This window comes from Myotis brandtii, unplaced genomic scaffold (genome assembly GCF_000412655.1).
Source record: "Myotis brandtii unplaced genomic scaffold, ASM41265v1 scaffold104, whole genome shotgun sequence".
Taxonomy (NCBI): Eukaryota; Metazoa; Chordata; class Mammalia; order Chiroptera; family Vespertilionidae; genus Myotis; species Myotis brandtii.
This window is the reverse complement of record NW_005353497.1, coordinates 704,595-732,251: the sequence shown is the minus strand read 5'-3', so window position 1 is coordinate 732,251 and position 27,657 is coordinate 704,595. Positions and strand designations below refer to the sequence as shown.

The 27,657-nt window shown below is 38.9% G+C and overlaps 1 protein-coding gene across 1 annotated transcript in view; it reads left to right on the top strand.

The window, feature by feature from the left end:
• The window catches only part of FAM129A (family with sequence similarity 129, member A), a 122,126-nt gene that overhangs the window by 1,199 nt on the left and 93,270 nt on the right, over positions 1 to 27,657 (top strand). Inside the window, exon 2 of the mRNA XM_014538066.1 lies at positions 12,825 to 12,955. Within this exon, the coding sequence (XP_014393552.1) occupies positions 12,868 to 12,955 (88 nt within the window). The 5' untranslated portion in view covers positions 12,825 to 12,867. The remainder of the gene's footprint in view (positions 1 to 12,824; positions 12,956 to 27,657) is intronic.

Genomic DNA, 27,657 nt, shown 5'->3' with positions numbered 1-27,657 from the left:
GCAGCTGATCGATGTTTCTAACTCTCTATCTCTCTCCCTTCCTCTCTGTAAAAAATCAATAAAATATTTTAAAAAAAAAAAAAAAGTAAAAAAAAAAATGTAAAAGCAAACCTTAGAAGAACCAAACTGATCCTAAGTAACGTAACTGCATGCCTGAACAAAGTCCAACATTCTTTATAGGAATACAACAAAATACACACGCAACAATGTAAAATTCACAATTTCCAGTATCCAAGCAAAAAGTGCCAGGCAAATGAAAAAGCAGGAAAATACCCACAACTCTAAGGAAAAATACCCATCCATAGAAAAGACAGGAATTACAGACCTGGTGAAATTAGCAGACAAGGTTGTTAAGACAGTTTTTATAAATATATTCCATATGTTAAAGAGGAAAACATGACTATGCTGAGGAGAGAAATGGAAGATATTTTAAAAAATCCTTCTCTCCAGTGTTTAGGAAAGAGCAATATATCTACTGCGTTTTGAAGTCTGTTGGAACATCTGTTGGAGAATGTATGCCTGTAACCAGCATTCTCAATAGATCTGGGAAGGGGGCAGAGCAGGTCTGCGTGTGGAACTGCTGACATGCGCTGGTCTGGGGCCAAGACAAATGAGCAGGATCGATGCAGAAGGAAAACTGTGGATATTGCACGTGCCATTATCTTTGGGGCTACATGGGATGAGTGATAATTTCTGTGATTAGCTCGAAAGAATTCAGAGGTTTTTCCCCAATTTGAATTGAACGCACTTGTTTAAAAATAAATTTCCTATGTAAGCCATGCTGAATGAGTTAGATAGATATGGCCGGATAATTGCCTGAACAAAGCAGACACGGGCTTGGAGTTGGATGAAGATAAATTGTATTAGCAACAGTGGAAAAATGTGTACTATCTGGAGTATAAATATCTAAAATAGTTTTATCGGAGAGGATTACGTTAGTAACATTTTTTGAAATGTACTGTTTAAACTTAAAGTAATAATTTTAGAGCATGACTAAGACCTAAGAGCATGGCTATCAACTGGGATGTCAATTCTTTAAAAAAAAAATCTTTTTATTTATTAAGTTTTTTTAAAGTACATTTTTATATTCAGTATTATTTTGTATTAGTTTCAGGTGTACAGCAGAGTGGTTAGATAATCATATACTTTGCAAAGTGTGCCTCCTGATATTTCCAGTACCCAACTGGCACCGTACATAGATATTACAATATTATTGACTGTTTTTCCTATACTATATATTACATGGGATGTCAATTCTTAGTGAAAAATGATAGCTCCTAGTCTGAGGAATCCTATATAATAAAGAGCTAATATGCTAATGAGACGGAACAGCAGAACGACCTTCCTGACGAAGCCGGGGCTGCGAGGGCCGAGCCCCTTGCACGAATTTCATGCATGGGCCTCTAGTGATGATAATAATGACAGTAAACACTAATATTTATTGAATGCTTACTGTGTAGCAGGAAGTAAATGTCTCAGAGAAAAGTTAACAGAATATCAAATCTTCTTTCAGAAATTCCAAGTCCTCTCTACATAGTTTTTTTCTGTTCTTTCTTTTTAAATCCTAACCTGAGGACATGTTAGAGAGAAAGAGAAATGAAGAGAGAGAGAGAGAGAGAAACATGGATGTGAGAGAGAAACAGCGATTGGTTGCCTCCCACATGGGCCCTGACCTGGGCTCGAACCCACAACCTAGGTGTATGCATTGACCCAGAATTGAACCCGAGACCTTTCACTGTACTGGACAACACTCCAACCAACTGAGCCACATCAGCCAGGGCCACATAGCTTTTTCTTTAATGGACAGGAGTATAAGGAGCAACAACTTGATAGGATTTGAACATCGACTGATTTACTTTATGAGCTAAACTAGTAATTTATCCTTTGGTATAAACTGAAACATTTACTAAATGCTTGACTATATCTTAATTCTAAATTATTGGACTATTTTTTTTGACGTGAATATTGATGTGATTATAAATAGCTTAATCCAGAAATTAAAATTCATCGAAAAGTTAGCAAAACATAATAAATATGGCACTTACAAATAGGTAAAAGCTGGCGTAGTATGTCACTTTAAAACTTTAAGTAAATCGGTAGCTGTAGGGACCTTCTTCGCCATAGAAGAAAATGTTTATATTTGTGGAGCAAGACACAAAAGACTCATAAGTGGAGCTTTCAGTTTTGAGGAGCAGGCATGATACTCTCCTGACGATTCACTGAATCCGAAGCTGGAATCTATTATATTGACTCTGTCAACTGTCTGCCATCAGTTTCTCATATATAAAATGGGACAAGCAGTAATGCCCAGTGAGATAAAAAGAGCTCAGAAATGAAGGCCATATAATCCTCTGATTTCCCGATCCTACGATTATGCTAATAAATTTGTTTTTACTATCAGAGATGGCATCAGGCCTTCCCAGAGTAAATAATTGGCTTTCAGATGCTGCCAAATAATACCTATCTCACACATTTGTTCTGCAGACTAATTAATGTTTCAGAGTGTTTAAACACAATGCCTCTACAGAAGCAATGGCATAATTTGTTGGGACATTCTAGGATTGTAATTAGTGCTAATTAGATTCTTTTCAACAGCTTGTTGCGTTTACAAATTACTGCGTCTAAGGTATTCTGCTTTATTTATTCATTATGAAAGAGTCAGGCACAAAGGTTTAAACAGGGGCCTTTAAACAATTATTCTCAAGATTCTACACATACCCCTCCCCTCGAATCAGGGGAGGGCGGTAGCAACACAGCTCTCTAGTCTGGGGAGAGCAGCTGTGTGCTGGGACTTAGCTCACACTGGCTGGTGAGCGCTGAATCTGGGCTTCACTTCCTAACTCAGAGATCAGTGACATCATATTGGTAGCTTGCAGTCAGCCATGATTGATGTTTGTTTGTTTGTTTGGACCCAGTTTACCAGCACATCACAGCCAGTACTGCTGTCTTCAGGGCATGGAATCTGGTCACAGAGAAGCAATTGCCCGTGGCCTGAAGCCAGATTTCAGTTGCATATTAGAATGGGCCCCACTCTAACACTCCCCAAATCTCAGTAGCTTCACATGATAATGATTTATAGCTCACACATTATACAATCCAATGTGATCCCCTGTGGGGTAGAGATGGGGGTGGGGTCATTCAGGGACCCAGAGTCTTTCTCTCTAGTACATTGTGCCATGGACCCCTTGACAGACTGGTGAAACCTATGGATTCCTTCTCAGAATGACATTTTTTTAATGAAAAGAAAAAAAAAACAACCTCACAGGATTATAAAAGAAACCAATTTTATGAAAATGCAGTTATCAACATATTTTTAAAATCTGTAATATAATGATGTATGGGCTTCTTTATGCATTCAATGGCAAGGTCTTGTGGTGGGTCTAATAACTGCTGTCATCTTGATGAAATGCTTTTTTCTAAGACATGCAGCGCATGAAATGTGCAGTGAAACATCTGTGATCTCGACCGATGACAGTCACAAGTACTGCTGTACTCTGCTATGGTTTGTTGCCTATACACAATACTGAAGGAGATGCTGAATTTGAGTTGGAAGTTAATCAAAATAATTGTTACTTCTCCCATTCAACTTTTGGACCCCCTGAATTCTATCTGCAGATCCCATAAGGGTCCACAGACTCCAGAGTAGGACCCCGATTTAGTGACTCCATTATTCTTAGGGGCACAAAGACCTTAACTAGATACCCTGCATGTGTCTGTGGATAGGAGGAGGGATAGTGGCAGACTAGTTGCCAACATTTTATGGACCAGGCCTGGGGTCTGTTCCGGTTCAGCCTTAGCGTTTCCACATGACCCAGCTTCCTTCTGTATCTGTTTGGCAATTTCCATCAAAAGTCCTATCCTTTTTTTTTTGGTTTGTTTTAATTGATTTCAGAGAGGAATGGAGAGAGAGAGATAGAAACATCAATGAGGTGAGAAAATCATTTATGGGCTGCCTCCTGCACGCCTCCCACCTGGGTTTGAGGCTCAATCCCATATTGAGGCTCAAAGCATATGCCTTGACTGGGGATTGAACCCTGACCTCCTGGTTCATAGGTCGACGCTCAACCACTGAATAACACTGGGCGGGCAAAAGTCCTATCCTTTGGTTGATCACCTCTTCTCTTACATCCCCTCAACAGGTTGACTCTAATATTTTAATGAATAGGTTTTCTACTTTATATTCTCACTTTGAAGGTAGGCTATCTCTTTACATGATCTTTAGATAAGAAACATTTAAGCCTTCTAAGCTTGAGCTGTAGACGTGTATGACCATTGAACTCTTGAAATGTGGCTAGTTCAAATTCAAATATAATGCAAGTGAAATATACACACTGGGTTTTTAAGTCTTGGTACAAAGAAAAGCATGTAAAATGTCTCATTAATATTATTTAATAGCAATTACATATTGAAGCAATATTCTTTTGGTTCTAGTGGGTTAAATGCACTGTTAAAAATTTTAAGGTGCCAAAGAAATCTTGAAATTACCCTAGAGGCTCACATCTGTGGCTCACATGATATTTATTTTAGACTCTTGTTTCTGAATAAAGATTTGTAGAAGATTCATAGAGCTGCAAGGGACGTGAGAGAGAAGCATCTAACCCAATCTCTTCATTATAATCCCAGTGACTGAGTGAGCTACCCCTGTCTGCATAGCTAATAATGGCAGATATGGGACTGGAACTCAGGTCTCCACACCTTGGTACAGAGTTCTTTTCATAGTCCATGGAATGTCAATCAAATTAAACGAAACCCCAAATCTCCAAGTTTTAAGTTTCCAGTCCAAGCAGAATATACTGTAATTCAGTGTTATATGTAAAAATCCTGAAAATGGCAAGTCTTTTTTTAATCGTATGTACTGTATGATTCAGCCCTAAATTTAAAACTTAAGTATAGCTTCCCCTTGGTATTGAAGAATTGCATGCACAGGTGGGTAGACAGACTGGCTGGTACTTGACTCTCTGATGAACGCAGAAAAAAGGAGCCCTGAGGTCATTCTCCTCTGTCGCACTGTTGAATGTTTAAGCTCATAAAGAAGTGCTAAACTATTCCTATCTCTCCAGGATTTTGTTTGAAAGATATGGGAATATGTGTCACCCTAGGACTTAACATGACTCCCTCTTTCTCCCAGCCAGGAGGTGGTAGAGTAGATAGCAATTAAAATAAATAAATGATGGGCTTAATTTTCTCTTCTTCCATTTTCTCTTCTTGGCTCCCACTCTGGACTCTGTAGCCAATCTTAAGAGGATGTCTGGAATCTTTAATGATCTTTTGGTTCTAGAATATTCCTTCCCATGGGATTTTTCTCCCTCCAACTTACTCTCCCTTTGTAAAGCACCAATTTTCATAGGATTGCATTTGGGCCATTGTGTATTTAAATTATATTTAAGATAAGAGTTTAGATTTTAAAAAGCTCTTACCTTAAATGCTATATTTTCAATACATCAGGGATACAGGAATATCTGGTGGAGGTACATCCTGGACAAAGGAAACAGCAAGTTCAAAGGCTATGAATTTGGAAAGGAGCTAGTTTTGTCTTAGGAACATCAAGAACTCCCGTGTGGTTAGACATGAGCAATGTGTGCTAATGAGGGAGGGGAGGAGGTAGGTGGGACCACATCACAGAGGAACTTACAGGACATTGTAAAGACTTGGGCTTAAGAAATCATGAGGAGTTCTGAGCACAAGAGTGACATAATCTGGTTTCTCTGACTGCTATGTAGAGAACAGACTGTAAGAGGGACAAGGGAGGAAGCTGGAGGTCAGTTAGGAAGCTAGAGCTATAATCCAGGTCAGAGGTGGCCCAGGCTAGGGAGTAGCTGGAGGTAGTGAGAAGTGGTTGGGTTATAAATATATTTAAAGGTAGAGCTGCCCTAGCCGGCTTGGCTCAGTGGATAGAGCGTTGGCCTGTGGACTGAAAGGTACTGGGTTTGATTCTGGTCAAGGGCACATGCCTGGGTTGTGGGTTCAATCTCCAGTAGGGGGCGTGCAGGAGGCAGCCAATCAATGATTCTCATCATTGATGTTTCTATCTCCCTCTCCATTCCTCTCTGAAATAAATAAAAATATATTAAAAGGGTAAAGGTAAAGCTAACAGGGTTTGCTGATGAGGTCTGTGGCATAGGAGGAAATACAGCAGCTCCAATAGAATTCCAATGTTTCTGACCTGAGCAACAGAAAGAATGGAGTTGCCACTTACTGAAAAGGGAGAACTGGGGGTGAAAATGATGAGTTCAGTTTTGGACATGCTAAGTTGGATATCCAAGTGGAGATATCAGATAGGCAGATGGAATAATTAAAATGATAATAAAAGCAATGATGATGGTAACTGTCTTTTATGAAGTGTAGCCTTTAATTACCTGCCAGGCACTATGTTGAGAACTTTATACACATTACCTCATTTAAATCCTCACAATAATCCTCTGATATAGGTACTATTTTCATGCTCATTTTGCAGATGGCAAAACAGGCCCAGGGAGATTAAGTCCATGGTAAAGGCCACACATGTGATACTAAATGGATGACATTCTCCCTGAAGCCAGAGTCCTCTAGTACAGTGTCACTATGTGGCCAGAAGAGGAGGAGACGGGGCTCAGAAAAACCGAGCTGAGTTCCTCCTCCCGAAAGGAGTTTGCTGTTTGCCTCTGTATCGGTTGCCTTGATCTCTTTGTGTCTTAATTTCTTGGACACCTTGAAGGTTGTTGAATTCTGGTCAGAAACATCATTTATTATTTAAGAGCAGAAAGGTACTGATGACATATTTACAACACATTTGACTTCTGAGGAATACAAATAATTTTTACTGCCAAATACTATAATTTCAGGAGAGCAGTAAGAACTGTCATCTGATGAATTTATTGTTTTCAAAGGAAATAAGCTTGGATGCTGATCTATGTCCATTATTGTTCTCTTTTATAGCTGAATTAGGCATTGGGCCATGAATTTTCATTTCTAGCCTGTCCTCATTTGAAACCAGCTTTCTTATTCATGATGCTAGGAGCAAGTGAAAATTTTCCCTCTATCTATCATGATAGCCTTTAGATGAAGCAGAAGTATAATCATGATGTTCTCATTTGCATAGGCATCTCCCTGACAGGTCATCAGACATCTTTATTGTTCTCCAGTACATTTCATGGGCTGCTGAAGGCATGCATAATCATCGCTAGCAATTCATCTTCTTACCTAGTTTAATGGCCCCTATTACATAGAAGGAGAATGATGGAATGGAAAGGCAGTGTGTCCAGGGCCTGCCTGCTTATGAATGTGGAGTCAATTACAGTGGAGAACCATTTACATTAGCTCTTATTATTCAGTTACCTTTTGCAAATTTCACCTCACCAGGTTAAACTATTCTGAATGGCCTTGAAAAAAAAATTGTGTACCTTCTCACCAAGCAGGCTCAGATTCCTTATTCAGCGTCGAGCAAGTAAGTGGTCAATCATGAGACCATCAACTTCTAAATTAGTGAGGACTCCTCCATACATAGCCATGAATAGGGCTAATACAGTCACTCAGGTTGGGGTGGGTGGGCTCCTTACTTTATAATCCTTGATTTAAAAACTAGTTTGGAGATAAAGCAGATTAAAAAGTCATCACCTTGACTGAGTTGTTTTATTTTTTTAATAATATATTTTTATTGATTTCAGAGAGGAAGGGAGGGAGAGAGAGAGAGAGACGTCAGTGATGAGAGAGAATCATTGATCAGCTACCTCCTGCACACCCCACACTGGGGATCAAGCCCACAACCCAAGCATGTGCCCTGACTGGGAATTGAACTGTGATCGCCTGGTTCATAGGTCAATGCTCAACCACTGAGCCCAGCTGGGCTTGACTGAGTTGTTTTAAATCAACTCTCCATTGAATGATCTTTTCATTACTTCTTTCTTGGCTGCTACTCAATATGATGATGGCAATAGTGATGGCGATGCCTGCTGTCTGCCTGGCGGTGCAAGAGTCTTATTTACAGCTGGTCTGTGGCAGAGCAGGGACCCAAACCCAGGTCTACATAATTTTCTATAAATATTATCACCCTCATTTCCAGATTAGGAATGGAGACTTAAATTCCAGTTTGTGATTTTACACTAGAATATGTGCAATTTATGCCCCTTAAGCATTGCCCTAGCTCAGTTTTTCTAGTTACTCTAAGAAAAGCATTATCACAAGATTAATAATGGCTTTGTTTTGATAGGAAATTGTAGTGTGCTATCTCTTTAGATCATGTTTTTATACAAGTCTGTATACTGCTACTGCACACTCCATCACAAACAATTCCCTTTTCACTACTTCACTAAATATTCCTCTAAAGCATAAGTTTTATTGGCTGTGAAGGGCACTAGCTTCCATATATCCTGTAATTTATCTAACTGTTCTCCCCTTGTTAGACATGAAGGTCATTTTCAGATTTTCATTATTGTAAATAATATTTTAGTGAGATTCGAATGCATAAATATTTATGTGCATCTCTGATTATTTTCTTAGAAATACTTCTTACATGTCAAAGAGTGTGAACAATTTTAAAAATTATAGCTTTAAAATGAAAGGTATAATAGAAGCACAATGCATCAGCCACAATGAATTTCTGAACCACCTGGAACACAGTAACTAATTTGAGCTCTTGGTAGCAGGAAATTTATCTTTTTTTCCCACCCCCTTTGTATTCCATGATCTGTCCTCAATACTTGTTTGTTGAATGAATGAAAAAGTTAGTAAATATATGTTTTGAACTGGACCAACTGAGTTGGGGAAGCTTAAATAGACAAATGCATTAGTGATCTCTTTACCAACTGAGTTGGGGAAGCTTAAATAGACAAATGCATTTAAGCTTAAATAGACAAATTTGATTGTTGCTTTTAGTTTGACCTCTTTCACACAGAAATGTACCTGAATTAGCCCCTTCTCAGTACCATGTTTTCCTATAGATCCCTTGAAAAAAATGTCCATAAAGGTATATAATGATGATTATTGTGTTTGACAATTCTTATTCCTAAGGATCTTTTCTTCTTGCTATACATTCTTGAATATCTTGATTGGGCTTACCTGGGAGTAGGTTGAATAATTAATTTAAGACTTTTCCCCGCCATCCCCATTATGTTTCCACTTCATTCTATAAGTCTCATAGTTTAAGGAGGTTATGTTAAAAGAATAAACATCACTTGCCTGCCCCTCAGGAAGGGAATTCAAAGGTAAATGTTATCTTAGCTTGAATGCCCTTCCTAAACCTGTGAGCGGTTTTCAATACAGTATGTCCATTGGGCAACTCATTATCTCCTAGAGCCAATAAATCCATATTTGGACAGCTTAATTTGTTAGCGAACTGTGCCACAACTGAATTCTTCCTACTTTCCATCCTTGCTTCTTGGCTCACACTTAGCTCCGGCCCCAGGTCCTCCACCACCCCCTCTTGCCAAGTACCAGCCAGTTCTCCTTGGCCTCCAGTTCCTGGTCAGCTCCCAGGCTTCCCTGCATGTAGGAAAGGGATTCAACCTATAATTCTGGGATTACAAACCCAGGTCTGTCTGCCTTTTTTTTTTTATTGTGGTAAAATATACATAACATAATATTTATTATTTTGACTATTTATAAGTGCACAATTCAGTGGCATTAAAATATTCACATACTTGTGTAACCATCACCACTACCTATATGCAAAACTTTTTCCTAATCCTCAATGTAAACTCTATACCTATTAAATAATAACCTTTATGTTACTTTCTGTCTATGAATTGGTCTATTCACTTCATTTAAGTGGAATCATACAAGATGTATGATTTATCCTTCTGTGTCTGAAGCTGGGCTTCTTTTTACTGCCACACCCTACCTTCATTGTAAGTGTTGCTCTCCATCACTAATGCATTTGTCTATTAAAGTTTCCCCAACTCATTCAGTTCCCAAAACTGCCACACTTCTACAAAGATCTCAAAGGTTTTGCCTGCATGTCATTTGCTTGTATAGAAAGCAAGGCAGGAGACACAATGTACTATTTCTTTGTCTTAACTCTAAATTCCTGTTTAGGCAATTTCTCCTTTCTGTTTATCAGAGTTCCTTTTATGAAAATATGAAGAATGGAGAATAATTATTCCCTCGCCCCCTATAGCAGTCATTCTGGTTGTGATCCTGCTTTTTTAAAAGAAATGACTTGATTTTTTGTCCAGTAAATTTGATTGTTGCTTTTAGTTTGAAACAGATACTATTTATGATCTATTTTTTATTTTGAAATTTCAAATCATCCCATTAACAGCAATTCTATAGTCTTTCCTGGTATTCAATTTAAGTTCAAAGTCATGTAGATTTCAAAATCTGCATTTATTCCTCCTCTTTTTTTTTTTTTTTTTAAAGAGTCAGATCTACATTTGTCTATTCAGCTCTTCCAGAACCTCTACTGGTTGGCAATGGCTTATAGATCTTATTTGTGAATTTTCTGGGTTGCAGTTACTTTACAGTGTCCTTCTGCTCATCTTAAATTTCTTTTACCAGTCTTGGACTTCCTTTTTCTCTTACCATATTTAGTCTCCTATTTTAAGTTCAAAAATTGTTCTTCATGGAAGAGAAGACAAGGATAAAAATAATAGTGGAGCAGTTTTTTTCTATCTCTCTTTTTAAAAATATTTTTATTGATGTCAGAGGGAAAGGGAGAGAGAGAGGTAGAAACATCAATGATGAGAGAGAATCATGGATCAGCTGCCTCCTGCATGTCCCCCACGGGGATCAAGCTTGCAACCTAGACAAGTGCCCTGACTGGGAATTGAACTGTGATCTCCTGGTTCATAGGTCAACACTCAAACCACTGGGCCACACTGTTTGGGCTCTTTCCCTTTGTTATTCCACCAACATCACATCATTGGTGTCAAACATTTCATTTATCTCTTCTTGGTATTCCTTTTGTTTCTAACATAACTGAAAGAACACTCTTAGTTGTACTTAAAAATTATAGGTCTCCATCTATCTGTCACTATTTTGGGGGAACCCTAGCACTCTCTTAGATTTGTTCTTGGGAGCAACCTTTTCTATTTTTTCATCCTAGCCCTGTTGAAATCAGAGGTCATTATAGACCTATGGAGGAACCCCCGTCAGTCTCCCTGGGTGGAATCACAACACGTGATTATGTAGACAGAATTACAGCCTAGGGGGACAGATGGGGGCCACTCAACCCTCTTTCGGAGTCTATTGCACCAGAGTCATGGTTCTGCTTCTGCTGAGCTTTGTGAATTCTGCCTTCTGGAAGTTTCAGGTTTTATTATCATATCAGAGAGGAAGGGAGAGGAAGAGAGAGATGGAAACATCAATGATGAGAGATAATCATTGATTGGCTGCTTCCTGTATGGCCCCTGACCGGGAATCCAACTGTGACCTCCTGGTTCATAGGTCATGCTCAACCACTGCGTCTCACCGGCAGGGCTATTAACATATTTTTGACCACCCCTATATCTGACTATCAGAAATGCCAGGATATGCCTTTTATCTGTTGCTGTTGGAATAAAGTTGGGCAATTAATAAAACAATACAGTTAAAGTAGCAAATTATAAAAGATACATGTGCATTGAATATTTTAAGTTAAAACATATTAATAAAACAAATTTGTTCATTCCCAATCTTTTGACACAGGGCAAAGGTCTTTTTTTTTTTTTTTAAATTGATTAGAGTTCCCTACTGTCATTTTTTGGTATCATCTATAATTTTCAGTTTTTATTTCTTTAAGTTGGGGCAAATCTTGTATAAAAAATCTGATCACAGCATCCAAATAGATCTATATTTTTTTGCAGTTATTAAGTTTTCAAATGATGTTCACTGTTGAATTGCCTATACCTAATTTAACAATTACTTTTAGAATTCTTTATCAAAACTTTCCAAAACATTTAACTTAGTTAACAATTCTTTTCTTTTTGCACTAATATTTGGTCAGTTCGTATAATATTAAATTTAAATTTCTTAATCCACAGTAAGTGCAACTGGGATGAGTAGGTTTGGAAGGAAACACAACAGATGTTTGATAAGCACACAACTTGGAGGTGGAGCAGAGGTAGTAGAGAGTGAGTGTAGGATGGTTCAGAGGGCTCTGTCATATGCTATAATGACATCATTGTGTTTACCCCAGGTTCGTTATTTCACTTCACTAGCTGACATCTTTCTTGTTTAGAATTAGATCCAAATAGTAGTTTCCCTGGTTACTTCCTCTCTCTACAGAGAAATAAAATTGCCATCCAGTCAAGGCAGTAATTTGAGAGACATTCTGCTTTTAGTTTAGCATCTCCAATCAAATGTTTGGGGTCATTTAAGTTTCACATCCCAACTGTTTCGTGCCTCTGTGCCAACATTGTAAACTAAATTAGGAAAACATCATCCATTTCTTCCATTGGGCCAGACAGTCTGTTAATTTCAGTTTCATCAACATTATGATATCTTTTCCTCTCATTTAATCCTCATTCAAATGCCTCTTCATCATCCTACCTACCTTGGTTCATGGATTTTCACAGAGATGATGAGTGATATTTCTTTACCTCCCTTCCTTACAGATATTTGTTTGGAATACTACCAGCTATCAGTAATTATTATGCAATTGTATTTACCATCTTATTCTCAAGTTACCGTGCTCTGTACTGTTCTCATACAACTATGAGACTCTTGAGAGTATCATTTTGGGAACTTTTCCCAGTAGTTTTCTTTTCCTTTTTCTTTTTTTCATTTGTTTCCCAGTTTTCTTATAGGATTAGTAGGGCTCCTCCCTAACTATTCTTCTTTTTCCCATGACAAGACTGAAGACCTTTCTGATAACTGCTTTCATGGTTTTACATGCTCATTGCTTTCTTTTTTCTTCCATATTCAATTTAAAGATCAACTAGTCATCTTCAAGACTTTCTTCCCTGTCCTCATGAGATGTCGGCAACCCTACCCAAAGTCCATCATTGCAGTACACTATGCATCCAACAGAAAATGACATCCTCTTACAAATCACCTCTTCACTGTAAGCTGTTCACTGACTCAGTATTTTCACTTTCCCAAAGTCCTAACATTGAAAGGAAGAGGCATAAAGAACCCCACCTGTGTTCCTGGGTCTTTTAGTCTCCAGCCTGTGACTTCTTCTTAGGTACTAATGATGCTCCTTTTGTGTGCTAGTCATGTGATCCATTCCCATGAAGATCCAAGGACTGATTCATGGGTTAGTAGGGCTTAGAATATCTCAGTAGACTTTTATATTGCAGAACCAGTCACCACAACGATGGACAGCAAGCATGACTGACCAAATCATATTTGCACAGAGTCCTTAATACTCCCAACAAGGAGTGGTGACTATTTCCCATCCTTTCTCTCCCAGGCCAGTAGCAGGTTTCTTTATTCCAATGGTGCGTGGATGTCTTCTGGAGATGAGTCCTGACGCTCCTTGTACACAAAGACAGCCATCGGCCATATCCACAGCGGTAACTGGATAGCGATTTCTGTACAGTGAGGCAGAGATAAGATTTGTTCATGAGTTTTTCATTTTCTTTTTGGAAGCTCATCCTCCCCTTCACTCTACCTCTGGTTTTGTGACAAGCTTCAAATCCTGAGCTTTCTTTCCCCCTTTGGATCATATTCTCCCACAGTGAACTATATACACCTTTGTATCACCCTCTGTGTCTAATACAGTGTGCTGGAGAATTTAGCACTAAATAAAGATGTTTAAGGTTAATTAATAGAAGGACAAAGGTTTTGGAAGTCATTTTTTGAACTGTAATTTGCAGTTGCTGAGTTATTGGTTTTGACTTACTGCACTGTATTTCCTTAGCAAGCTGCAAATATTCGAGTAGCAGCAAGATATGTGGTCAATTTCTAAATAGTATGGTTGGGTTTTGTGTGTGTGTGTGTGTGTGTGTGTGTGTGTGTGTGTGTGTGTGTCATTCAGCATCAACATGTGCTAGCTTCATAAATAAACCAAATACAACCTCTCTGCTTTTATGAAGAAAATAGAAATTTCTCTCTGAGACATGGCATTGATGCATTGGTATATTAAAGTTGCAGTGAGCGGGGACCTATTCATTCCAGAGGCACCGTTTTAAAAATTGAATTGAAGTCTGAACTAAAACCTTAAATAAATATAGATGTAATATTTTTTATTTTACTCTTTCAGGGCAAGCCCATTGGTTTTTCATTTGTTGGCCAATGCAGGCTTCCTGCAGAACTCATTCTGATCTAATTTTGTAACCCGCAAGCTTCAGAAGAATTCTTCACAGACATCTCTATCAAAATGTCTTGGCTTGGGGTCAGGGAATTTGAAGTGGCAGAATTTTGTGTCTTTATTCATTTTTCTGGTATCCAAAACTTTCAGCATATTATTAAAGGGGCCTGTGACCCAAAAAGCTGAGCCATTTTCCTAAGACATCAGAGGTTACAAGAAATCGTTTCACTTTCTCTCCAAAAGAAGCAAAACACTTAGCTCGCATTCTCATTGATGTTCTTATCTTCACATGTTTCTTTTTCCTGTTCTGGGCTGAGATTTCTTCTGAAACATCATTGATTTTCAAGTCACCTGGAAGTATTTGATGGGACAAGTCTGGTTTTATTTTTAGTGCCAGGAGTTACAGAGTTTGAGAGACTGCTCCCACCAGTCATTACATTGGTGCTAAATGTGGGCAGTTAGTCAGGAGACTGTGTCCAGGAGAAACGTGAATCTTTTAAAAATGGCAGCAGTTCTTACAAATGTTAAGTGAGAATACAGGGAACTAAAAAGAAGGGAGATTATCGCCGCATCTTTTGGGGGTAGAAACGAATGAAATTAGGTTATTTTAGAAAGCAAAGTCAAAACTAATTTAGTATGTAACCTTCCTAATGCCGCGACCCTTTAATACAGTTCCTCATGTTGTGGTGACCCCCAACCATAAAATTATTTTCGTTGCTACTTCATAACTGTAATTTTGCTACTGTTATGAATCGTCATGTAAATATCTGACATGCAGGATGTATTTTCATTGTTACAAATTGAACATAATTAAAGCATAGTGATGAATCACAAAAACAATATGTAATTATATATGTGTTTTTTCGATGGTCTTAGCGACCCCTGTGAAAGGGTCGTTCGCCCCCCAAAGGGGTCACGACCCACAGGTTGAGAACCGCTGATGTAGAGTGTTCTGCAGGATTCTTGGTCCTGAATGTTGCCTGAGCTCTTTATACTGAATTCTGAAAGTGACCAGGAGCCCTGTGGGCTTCTTTCTAAAAGGGCTTTGTCATTTGAGGGCTACAATGTCACTGTCAGAGTCATGGCCCCGGGACACGGCACAGCACAGCTGTCGGGAAATGATGTTCTTGATTGAAGGGTATTCTGCATTGCCTAACAGATGGACAGTAATGTATTTTTAAGCTCAAAAAGTATTCTGCTGTAGATTTTCCTTGAACATCTGGCTCCCTGACTTCCCAGAGCAGCACCGTCGTCTCTCATTTCTCTCTCTTCTCGTGGCTTATATCTACTTTGTGTGATCAGAATATGGGGGGAAATGGAAAGGAATTTTCCTTAAGGAGCAGCTGGGGTCAGAAAAGGTAGGGCTGAAGCAAACACTTAAGTACAAGGAAATATCTTTATTAAAAAGCTTTTCCTGTAAGCCAGATAGGATTTCTAAACACAGGAATTAAACATTGTGCTTATAATAAAATAAAATAGAAATGGCAACTCCTAGTATATTTTTACTGCACATATGTCTCAGTTTAAAGTTTACCCATTAAATGTATTTGTAACGATTTCTTCAAACAGGTGATGAAATTCAAGGCTTCTGTGTATTTCACTTGTGTTCTTCCTGCTGTGTCACAGATTTGCTCCAAAACTACATGTTTTTGTATTTTATAACCTGCAAAAATGCATCTTCTCTTATAAACTGAAAACAACTAAATGGGGTTTAAAAAGCATAACTTCCTTTATTGTTGAATGTATTATTGATGTCCCCTTTCTTCCCCATTGTCCCCTTCTAGCCCTCCCCCCAGTCCCCACCCCGCCCCAGGCCTTCACCACACTATTGTCTGTGTCCATGGGTTATGCATATATGCATATTGTCTTATCTTAATCTAGGCCCTGTCACTGGGCTGTGAACTGTGGAAAGTTCAGTCAAGATCTGTCCTCTATCTAAACGTCACCCATCTTTGAGTCCTTTCCATATTCTTCTCTGTGGCTAAAAACTTCCCTCTTCTCTTGAGAACTGTGAAAATCCTTTTGGAGGGAGACTCATCTGTTCTCTGCACTTTCCTGTTAGAGCAACTGACCCCATCAATTCAGCCGTAACCTCAAGCACTGCACTACTGACTTGAGCTCCATCACTTGTACTATATTGTACATCTTTCCAGGTCCTGGAGACACAATTCATGGTGGGACTAATGCCTTCATGTAACTTGTTGTGTGTGTTGTTGTTGTTTTTTTTAAAGAGAACTGGGGAGACCAGACCTTAGGTGTGAGGAGGTCAGATACCTGCAGAAGGAATGGTTGAAAAATTTGCTACAAATTAGGGCAAATATGGCCTCCTCCATCTCCCAGCAACTGACCTGTGGCTTAAGCTCAGTTAGACATGCATCTCTGAGAATGTTGCAAGAACATGACAACAGATACCAATCTGTGATACCATTTAGCAAGGGACATAGGGACACTTCTAATTGGTTTTTAGAAACCAGAATGAAGTAGCTAGTATTGTAGGATATATGGGTGATGTCTACCCCACCCCTCAATCTAAATTCAGGAGGTGCATGGAAACTCCTCCAGATTCTTTAAATAAAAGGGTGGACATTTTAGGTGTTTGACTTTCCTAATTTAGAATAAGACTTGTTGGAGTGGAGATGGAAAGGACTACCAAAGAACTTCAATTGGCTTTCATTTACGTGCCTCAATTTCTTCTCTTTCTTTAAAATCTCTGCCTTTTCTTCTTCTGTTTGCCAAATTCCCTAAGTGGTTTGGGTATTGTTACAAGTGATGACCATAGTCGATAAAATATCTGTCTCATTTTCCCACAATGTAAAGCAGGAAAAAAATGGGACATAAGAAAGGGCAGACTATTTGTCACAACCTGGATGGATTGTGAGAGTATCATGCTAAGTGAAATGTCTGATGGAAAAGGACAAGAACCATATGATTTTACTCATATGTGAGGTATAAAACAGAGGTTTTATAAACAAACAAACAAATAAACAAACAAACATATAAACTCATAGACACAGACAACTGAAGGGTGGTTCCCAGAGGAATAGGGGAGGTGAAGGGAGGACACAGAGGGGTCAAATATATGGTGATGGAAGGAAACCAGATCTTGAGTGGTGAGCATACAATGCAATATACACATGGTGTATTATAGAACTGTACACTTGAAATTTATATAATGCTAGTAACCAACTAGAGGCCTGGTGCACGAAATTTGTGCATGGGTTAAGACTAGAGGCCTGGTGCACAAAATTTGTGCATGGGTAGAGATCCTAGGCCTCGCCAGTGATCAAGGCTGATTGGGGCCTTCTGGCTGCCAGCCGGGGTCTTCCTTTGTTCCACCCCCCCTCCTGCCCCCCGGTGGTCAGCACACATCATAGTGAGCAATTGAACTCCTGGTCGAACTCCCAAGGGAACACTTTGCATATTAGCCTTTTATATATATAGATGTCACCCCAATAAATTTATTTTTTTAAAAACTCTTTTAAAAAAAGGAAGGGCAGATGGAAGTAGGTCCACATATACCATTTCTGTTGTATCTAGATTTGCAGCATATTATCCCTTTAACCAAGCAGGAGATGTAGGAGGCCAATTCCATCAACCCATCTCAAGCATAATGAGTGACACAATGTTGATGATGTCACTATATCTTTTTCATTTAGAAATAAAGAAAGTCTTCTCACATCTTTACAAAGATTATTTCACGTATTAACTGAGAATGCAGAATGTGCCTAGGAATTTTTACTCATGGAACTAATGAGAACAAGTCATTAAAAAATTATTATACAAGGGTTTTGTTTAACTTTTTTGCCAAGTGCCTGCTTTAATAGTAAGGTAATATAAATCATATTGTTGTCACAAGATTTTAAGATAATAGCAGTCCTCTTCCTGGTCCCCTACTAAAATAGGATATATGAATTTACACTAATTGGGATCCTATATACTAGGGGGTGGGGAATGTCTGGTTTGGCTCCAGGGTTGTATAAGGTTGGCAAAATCATTTGGTCTGGCCCTGCCCAGGCATTAGGGTGAGTTAATTAAATGTTTGACCAAATATAGCAGGCTAATTTTTAACTTGACAATTTTGTATGGCCTGTGAATGATGTTATAAATATCCCAATGACCCTTGGCAGAAAAAAGGTTCCCCAACGCTGCTATATACCTGTCGTGCTTTTCATCAGAAAAGTATTTAACAGCAATATTTTGAAATTGTTTTCTTTGCTACATTTTTAAGACTCTGCTGAGCGGTGTGGAGGGATCCTATAGTATTATATGATTTGAGAAATTTTAAAGTTCCAGAAGGCCTGCAAAAGTACTTTGGGGAATTTTATTCAGTCTCATACTTCCTTGCTACTCTTCACAGTCGCTGGGTGTCTTGCTGTGGATGTGGAGGATCTTGCTTAGCCTCTGAAGTCCAGCCACAGCTGTGCCGGCACCAACACCAGGGAGAGCTGTTGTAGCAATTCGGGGGCTTTGGTTGCTGGGCTTTCATAGTGGTCTTTGAATGGCCACACTGTCCTTCTTTAAGGCAAGGGGTGTCTCCTCAAGTTAACCCAGGAACTGACCACCTTGTCCATTTCTTCTTACTCTCCATCTGGAGTCTTTGTTTCCTCTCTGGTTGCCTCTCCTCATCTTGGAAACAAGCGAATGTCTTTCCTGTCTCACATGCACCGTCATCGCCATCTCCCTCCTAACTACCAAGAAATCCCTGTATTTGACCTTTTCAGTTGTTATTCCTTGTGCTGCCTCCTCTCTCTCTCCTTTCCTTCATCTCCGACCTTTCTTCAAGAGGAGGATTTTATAGTCATTGCCTTCTCTCACTGTCGCTCCGAATCACCCTATATTCCTGTCTCCATGTCTACAAAAACTGCTTTCATGTTATCAGTGACCTCTATTCACGAAGCCTGTTTTCCTCTGTCTTCCTTTTCCCTACCATTGAGGTAACTGCTTTCATTTGAATCTGTTTTTTACCTTTGTTTCTATGAACAAGGCTATCCTACGGTTTCCCTTTCTCCCTAGCCAATCCCCCTCTCGCACCATCCTGTTTTCCTCTCTCTGTTGTTTTCCTCTGTCTTTCTTTTCCCTACCATTCAGGTAACTGCTTTCATTTGAATCTGTTTTTTACCTTTGTTTCTATGAACAAGGCTATCCTACGGTTTCCCTTTCTCCCTAGCCAATCCCCCTCTCGCACCATCCTGTTTTCTCTCTCTCTCTGTATTTCCTTTCATTACAGCATTTATCACATTTACTGTGTTGGCAATTCTCCACTTCTCCTCCACTCATTGAGAGGATCCGTCCACCTCTCATCTTTGTTTCTCCAAGGATTAGCCCAGTGTCTGGCTCATAGGTAGTTAAGAAGTAGTTATTGAGTTAATTAATGAACCAAACAATATGCAAACAATATATAAACTCCAACTGCCTGTGAGGGAATACTAGCTTTTGGCCCTTTCTGTGTGGTGGTATGGAGAAGCAGCTGGGGAGAACTAAGGAGGCCAGTTTCTGAGTGGAAGGGTTACAGGAAGACAATAGAAATGTTGGGCAATCTCAGGAACCATCTTAGGAATGGTTTTTAAATCAGCTACTAAAAGAAGACAGGAATGAATACCTAGATGATTTTATTAGATTTTTAAAAATATTAGTTAAGAAGTAGTTATTGAGTTAATTAATGAACCAAACAATATGCAAACAATATATAAACTCCAACTGCCTGTGAGGGAATACTAGCTTTTGGCCCTTTCTGTGTGGTGGTATGGAGAAGCAGCTGGGGAGAACTAAGGAGGCCAGTTTCTGAGTGGAAGGGTTACAGGAAGACAATAGAAATGTTGGGCAATCTCAGGAACCATCTTAGGAATGGTTTTAAAACCAGCTACTAAAAGAAGACAGGAATGAATACCTAGATAATTTTATTAGATTTTAAAAAATACTTGTACTGCCTAATATTATTGCTTCCTTAGATGAACTGAAAATTAATTCTTATAAAGCAATGTGGCCCTAGCTGGTTTGGCTCAGGGGATAGAGCATCAGCCTGTGGACTGAATGATCCTGGGTTCGATTCCCATCAAGGGCACATGCCCTGGTTTTGGGCTCCATCCCCAGTAGGAGGCAGCCGATCAATGATTCTCCCTCATCATTGATGTTTCCATCTCTCTCTCCCTCTCCTTTCCTCTCTGAAATCAATAAAAATATATATTTTTAAAAAAGCAATGTGCCTCAGAAAGTAACAAAGGGACATGGCATAGAGTGGAGGAGCGTCTTGCAGTGTGGCTTCATACAAGACCCTCTGTTTCTTTATTTGAAAATGTTTTTATATTAACAGTGAAGGTGACTTTTATTGACATGGTGTAGCAGGCCAAAGAATGTCCCCTAAAGGTATTAGGAGGAGCGTCTTGCAGTGTGGCTTCATACAAGACCCTCTGTTTCTTTATTTGAAAATGTTTTTATATTAACAGTGGAGGTGACTTTTGTTGACTTGGTGTAGCAGGCCAAAGAATGTCCCCTAAAGGTATTAGGTTTTAATCCCTGGAATCTGTAAATGTTACCTTATTTGGGAAAAGAGTCTTTGCAGATGTGATTAGGTTTAAGGACCTTGAGATAAGGTGATTAAATGCAATCACATGCATTCTTTATGAGAGAGGTAGAGGGAGGTCACACACACATGTACACATAGATACACGCACAGGTACATATGACATGGCAATGTGAAAATTGCGGCAGAGATTGCAATGATGTAGCTATAAACCAAGGAATACCAGCAACTGGAAGAGGCAAGAAACAGATTCTCCCCTAGACCCTGTGGAGGGGTGTGGCACGCACAGGTACATATGACATGGCAATGTGAAAATTGCGGCAGAGATTGCAATGATGTAGCTATAAACCAAGGAATACCAGCAGCTGGAAGAGGTAAGAAACAGATTCTCCCCTAGACTACACGCACAGGTACATATGACATGGCAATGTGAAAATTGCGGCAGAGATTGCAATGATGTAGCTATAAACCAAGGAATACCAGCAACTGGAAGAGGCAAGAAACAGATTCTCCCCTAGACCCTGTGGAGGGGTGTGGCCCTACCAGCAGAGGGTGGGCCAGCTTACCCCTTGATTTCATCTTAGTGATAGTGATTTTAGACTTCTGGCCTTTAGAACGGTGAGAGAATAAGCTTCTGTTGTTTCAGACAAAGATGAGGAGAACTAGTTTCTGTTATTTTTAGCTTGTGGTAATTTGTTACAGCAACCACAGGAAACTGATGCTCACTGGGAGGCAACAATCTGGGAAAAGGGTAAATATGAAGCCCCATAAACAGAGAGCTCCTGTGAGTGGCTCTCCATCCATTTCCTCTGGAAAGCTTTCTATTTGTCCTTTCCAGGGAATCAGGAATGGAGAGTTCCCACCTCTAGAACTGTACTCCTGGACTCCGTGAGCTCTCCAGTAGTAGTGCTTTCCTTTCTCAGGCCCCTCTGATTCCAGCACCCATCCAGTTCAGGCAGGGCATATGTGCATTCCTTTGGGGTCCATATGACTCTCGCTGCGTGGTGATGGAATCTGGGAACACAGCTCTGTTTGGATGAGGTCAGTTAGAAGTGGGCAAGCTCATGTTACTTAATTAGTTTAGCATAAGTGTAAACCTTTAAATAGACTCAACTTTCCCCTGTTTTGGTGACTATCACAAGAATAGGTTTGATTAGATAATAGCTGTGGCTCCTTCCAACTCTGGAATCCTGTCCCTCTCTCACTGGTCTGTATGTGCTTTCAGCCATGAGTCTGTAGCTTTCTCTCACTGCGCAGCTTCATCCTCCACTGTTAGATCCAAATCGAATTCTCTCTCAGCTACGTTAAGTTCCTAGAGAAGGAGGATTATTTTTCTTCACACACACACACACACACACACACCTCAATTCTTGATTCATTTTGTATTCCTAAATTCAGATGTTGAAATTGACCCAACTAAGCTTTCTGTGGTCCCAGGTATCTACATTTCAGCCCGTGTCTGTGAACAGAGCTTGATTGAGCCAGTAGGATTTCTTGCAGACTTTTATTCTCTTTTTCACATTTTTTTTTCTGTTAATGCATTTTTAGCGTATTGTTTACTTTAGATCTTCCAGTCTCAATCAGGTCAACATTGATTATTTCCCTTTCCTTGAACCAATGATTTTCTCATTTACATTCTGACATCCTTCACAACATTTTGTATTCCTAGATTCAGATGTTGAAATTGACCCAACTAAGCTTTCTGTGGTCCCAGGTATCTACATTTCAGCCGTGTCTGTGAACAGAGCTTGATTGAGCCAGTAGGATTTCTTGCAGACTTTTTCACATTTTTTTCTGTTAATGCATTTTTAGCATATTGTTTACTTTAGATCTTCCAGTCTCAATCAGGTCAACATTGATTATTTCCCTTTCCTTGAACCAATGATTTTCTCATTTACATTCTGACATCCTTCACAACTCCCACCCCCACTTCTCATACTGTTCAGTATGTGCCAACGTCACAATGTCAGGTAGATCGGCTGGCTCTCAGAACCTCAGCTCTGTCTTATGAACCAGCATTGGTGTTCACCAGAATACTTGGAACACAGCTTTCTTTGTAAATACGTTATGAGTACCTGTTATAAGCCAGATATTTCATATAGTGAATGTTCAAAGTACACATTAGAAGTTTTAAATTTTCATTCTAATAGAAAAGGTAAGATAGCCACACAAATAATAAGATTAAGTGAATGCTGCTGGAATATTGGTGGAAATAAACCTAGGTTCTAGGTCCCTAACAGGACACTTGCTAAGAACGGTATTTATGAACATAGGTTTTAATGTGTGTGTTTTTTTTAATCCTCATATTTTTATATTTTTTTCAATTGATTTTTAGAGAGAGTAAAAGAGAGGGGAAGAGAGAGGAAGAGGGAGAGAGAGATAAAGAGACAAAGAGAGAAATATCGATGTGAGAGAGACACATTGATTGGGTGCCTCCCACACACACCCTGACCTGGGCCAGGGATTGAACCTGCAAGCCGGGTATATACCCTTGACCAGTAATCCAATTTGTGACCCTTCAGTGTGTGGGCCGACGCTCTAACCATTGAGAAACATTGGCCAGGGTGAGCATAGGTTTTCTCATATGACCAGTGGGTCTATGGAGAGTCTACTTAGTGAAGCTTTTGTGTGTATTAAATGATGTAAGTGTATCACCGAGTCCCTGGTGGTCTAGTGGCTAGGATTCATAAATGATGTAAGTGTATGTGAAAATGCTCAGTATTATTCCTGGTATATAGTTGGAGGTCAGTAAGAGATTCTTAATTTGAAAGAATAAAAGAGTAGAGGCTTTGTGAAAGATGTAACATCTAAGATAGGTCAGACTGGTGGCTCCTCAGGACAGATACCTTCCAAATTACTTTTTAAAAATCCTTATTAATCTACACATAGACTGTGCTTAATATATATTAAATGAATGGGCTCAGAAGGATGGATAGGATTCTGGTGGGTTGAACTGGCTTGGAGAAAGGGCATTCCAAGCAGAGATCACAGCATGGACGTGGGAAGGTGCAGGTCATGCTGGCAGGACAAAAGTCTATTTGACGGGAGTGTAGGGAAGTGGGAAAAGTGAAGGAAAATGTATGCTGGGATTATGATGTGGGTATTGAAAGCGTTTCCAATGTTAGACTTGGGGGGTTTGTACTTAATTCAGTCTAGTCACGCTCTAATTTCTCTGTCTCCAGCCAGATTTGGGGGGTGAGATTTTTTTTGTCATGCTTTCCCGGTTATTGAGAGTTTACCATTATAATTGTCACCTACTTTTTGTTGGTAGGGTCATAGGCAGTCCTTGGTAGGGATAAAGGAATATTTTTTCTACATGCTAAAGAAAACAGATATAAAAAGACTGTTACTAAGAGGGGAAAGAAAGGCAAATACATTTTTCTTTGATTATGCCCAGACCTTGTCTTTCTTAACAGTAGTAGCTTTTAAACTTAAAAAAAAATCGTAAAATTCAAGTGGGTTTTTCATATATTCTAAATTACTTCAAGGAGTAATGCAAAAACAGTTGACAGCTCGAACCAGCCTTGTCCATTAGCTCATACAGGTTTCAAATATTAGTTAGGATCCCCGAGATAGGCAAGACTAACTTGCAGAAAGAGCTGGAGAGTGTATTGAGCTAACTGAAGGAGGGGAGGACCATGGAGAGGGTACTGAAGACAAACTTGACTGTGGTATTTCACCGACTTGCGTGTGATCTCAGTGGTAAGCGCACCACTATTTTATGTGTCATTGAGAAAAAAAGTGCTGCCAATTATGTTGAATGATTATCCCGCCCTACACATGAGTTGGCCATACTGGCTTACCCTTGTTTTTGGCATTTCTTGCATCTCTTCTGAGATATTTAGCACTTTGCCTGCTTTTAGTTGTATTGCTTGGCACAAAGTAGACAGCCCTTTGCATGGATCTTTGCAACAAAATGCATCTCAACATTTTCTATCTCTTGTTGAGAGCCCATTAAATAATTGATTGTTGCTTTGCAATCAAATAAGGAATTGTGGTCATTTTTTTCCCCAAAGATAAATATTTATTCCAACGTTATCCTGAAACTCCATTTCCATGCCTTTTTATTTACGCAATAATTTTTGTTTTTATATTGAACCAGTATAATCTCATAAAGATGTATTAAAAATGGCAATGAAATTCAATACTATCTATAAACAAAGCTCAATTAATGTAACAGCCGTCTGAACAGCTATGACCCAAGTTTGTGCACATGCAACCGCGTCATGATAGCAACTTTGTGGAAGACCTCATTGATTATTATAAGATACAGTCCCAATTTAGAGACGTTAAAAGGTGAAGAAACCATGCATTTTAGGAGCAGTGAAATGCACTTACTTCAAAACATGCCCAGAGACCAGCCTACCTCTTGCCGAAGTATCGCCTCTATCACTAAAGACTAAATTGGTTGGGCCACATCCCTTTGTGGTTTCTCGGTGTGCACTGACATGTGTCCTAAAACCATAATGTACATTTGGTGACCACATTTTACCAAAGGGGTCTGCCGGGAGGGAGGCTGAAACACTGAGCACCCAAACTCCTCAACTCTGTTTCCCAAGTTGATGGTTGTATGTTTTTGGGTGGAAGCATCATAAACATACTTGCTCTTGCCCCCCTTCCATCTATCACATGCGTGCACCGTTTAGGTTTAGTCAGTCTTAACACTTAGTTTAATGGATGATTTTGTGCATTTCTTATCTGATTTGCTTCTTGATGTCCTCATTTAGTAAAGCATATCTTTTCATGTACACACAGGAAGCAAAGTTTGAAATCATATGACTTATTCTCCAGTCAGTTTCATTTTTTTTTCACATTGAGCATGCTCATTTCAGGCATCCCTGTACTGTGGAGTGTGTCCCCACAAATTGAGATGTGGGAAACCTGCCAAAAGAAATCAAACTGTCAGTCTGTCTCCCAGGCTAATGATGGATAGATCCCGCTGTTTTGGCAGCCTTCACTCTGAATTGAGCAGACTTCAAACTTTTCTCTCAGTAGTCTACCTAGATTTAATCTCTGAAGACTTTTATTTCATTGCTGATTATCTAAAAGATGGATAGATTTGCGTTTTACCTTATCCTGTTTTTCTCCAATCACTTCCTGGTAAAAGAAACCCTGAGTAGGAAGTTGTGAAAGAGGATAAAGCAACAGCCAGCAAACTGCATATTCCTGAAAAGTCTGCGAGAGACATGGAAAGGGGACAGTGGTGGCTTTGGTTTTTGGCAGCCAAGGTCCCTGGAGCCGGAAGGGGACCACTTGAGCTTGAGCTGGATGTACTGATCCTTTGTGCGTTCTCTTGGGGTGAAAGGGTTCCTGATTCCTGTTTTTGTTCTTCCTCCTATTACTATCTCTGGAGGGTTGCTTTTGCTCTAATCTGCTGGGTGCAGTCTTATGTCCGGTGAGATGGTGAAATGTGACCATGTTTAAAGTACCAAGCACATTGTTCAGTAAAAGTTTGACAAATCTTCCTATGAGCTTTTCATGATAATCTAATCTATCAGGTACACTCGATAACATTTTTGATGAAGCTGACACAATTACCCAGCATTTGTTTTATTGTTATAGTAAGAAAAAAATATTTTTAAGTGTACATTTATTTGGTGGAAAAATAAAGACATACTTTCAGGGGGAAATTCTTATACAAGTGAGTTTTATTTCTTAAAAACTAAATCAGTGCCATATATTTCTTCCTTTTTGGAGGGAAAAAAGTTTTCTAGGAAGTGGCTGTTTACAAAAAATAAGTGGCATAGACCTTTCCTTTCAAATGTTTGGAAACCAGACTTACTAAATCTCACTCACTATGTCAAAGGCAACACTATTTGGAAGCATTTTAAATATTATGACTTTAGGGTACTTGAATTATTTTTTTTAAATTGGGTTTTGGGGAGTGATAAAGCTATTTTATATCATGATAATGTGGTGTTTTTAAAATTATAAATATTTGCCAAAATTCATTGAATTAGACTCTTAAAATTGGCGAATTTTATTATATGTAAATCATACCTCAATAACATTGACACAAAATATTGGGGGGTTTAGAAACAGACAGGATAGGCTCCCAAGGAAGTGATATCTATGAACAAACTATGACATCAAGGTTATAAATGGGAACAGAAATTATTATTTTAATCAGAAGCCAAATATAATGTAACTATTAAGAAAAATGATCTAGGGCTATTGTATTTTACCTGCTTATTATACTTCCCAGTGCACTTGAATTCTTTCTCCAGTGACTTTATAACCATTTCTCTGTGTGGAGGTGGCATTGGGTAAGGGTGATGGGGTGGGTATGGGTCTGCTTCGTAAAAGTGGAAGGAAAGAACAAGGGAATCAGTGAGGGCCCCGGTGGGGAGAATTATTTCTTTTAATTCTACCCCTAACAATTCACTTATTATAATTTTGTGCATATAATAATCATTTACTATTATTGTGAAAGAGTCACATGTCAAAATGGTAATATAGAAGCAAAAATGAGAAAAGAGACAGTAAAGCCAAAGTTGCTGTTATTATATAATTACTGGTTCTTTAAAATTGGGACCACATGCTTAACATAACTAGAGCACAAAAATCATAGTTTAGCTAAATCAATTGCTTATTTTAACTGTATAAATATTCTTGAAAATGAAGGTAGAATTGATGCTGTTTAAGAGATTACTTTTGATTATTTCTGCTCTTAAAGTGATTGGATTGATTTTTTGCCATGCTTTTTCAGTTAATGGGACACTTATTTACCTTGATTTTTAAATAGTAATTTAATATTGTGTGATGTTTTTATTTGGACTCACTCAGTAGGTTTTTTTAAGACTTTAAGCAGGTTATTACTTTTTCTGTATTGTTTCTCTGGATAAAGTTTTTTAAACCTATTTTAAAGTAAAATATGTCTAAAAAAATATAGCCCTTATACAAATAGAAGAAAAAAATTCATTCATGGGCCTATTACTCAATGATAACCACTGATAGTGTTTTGGTTTTGTTCCTTCCAGTTTTTTTCTCT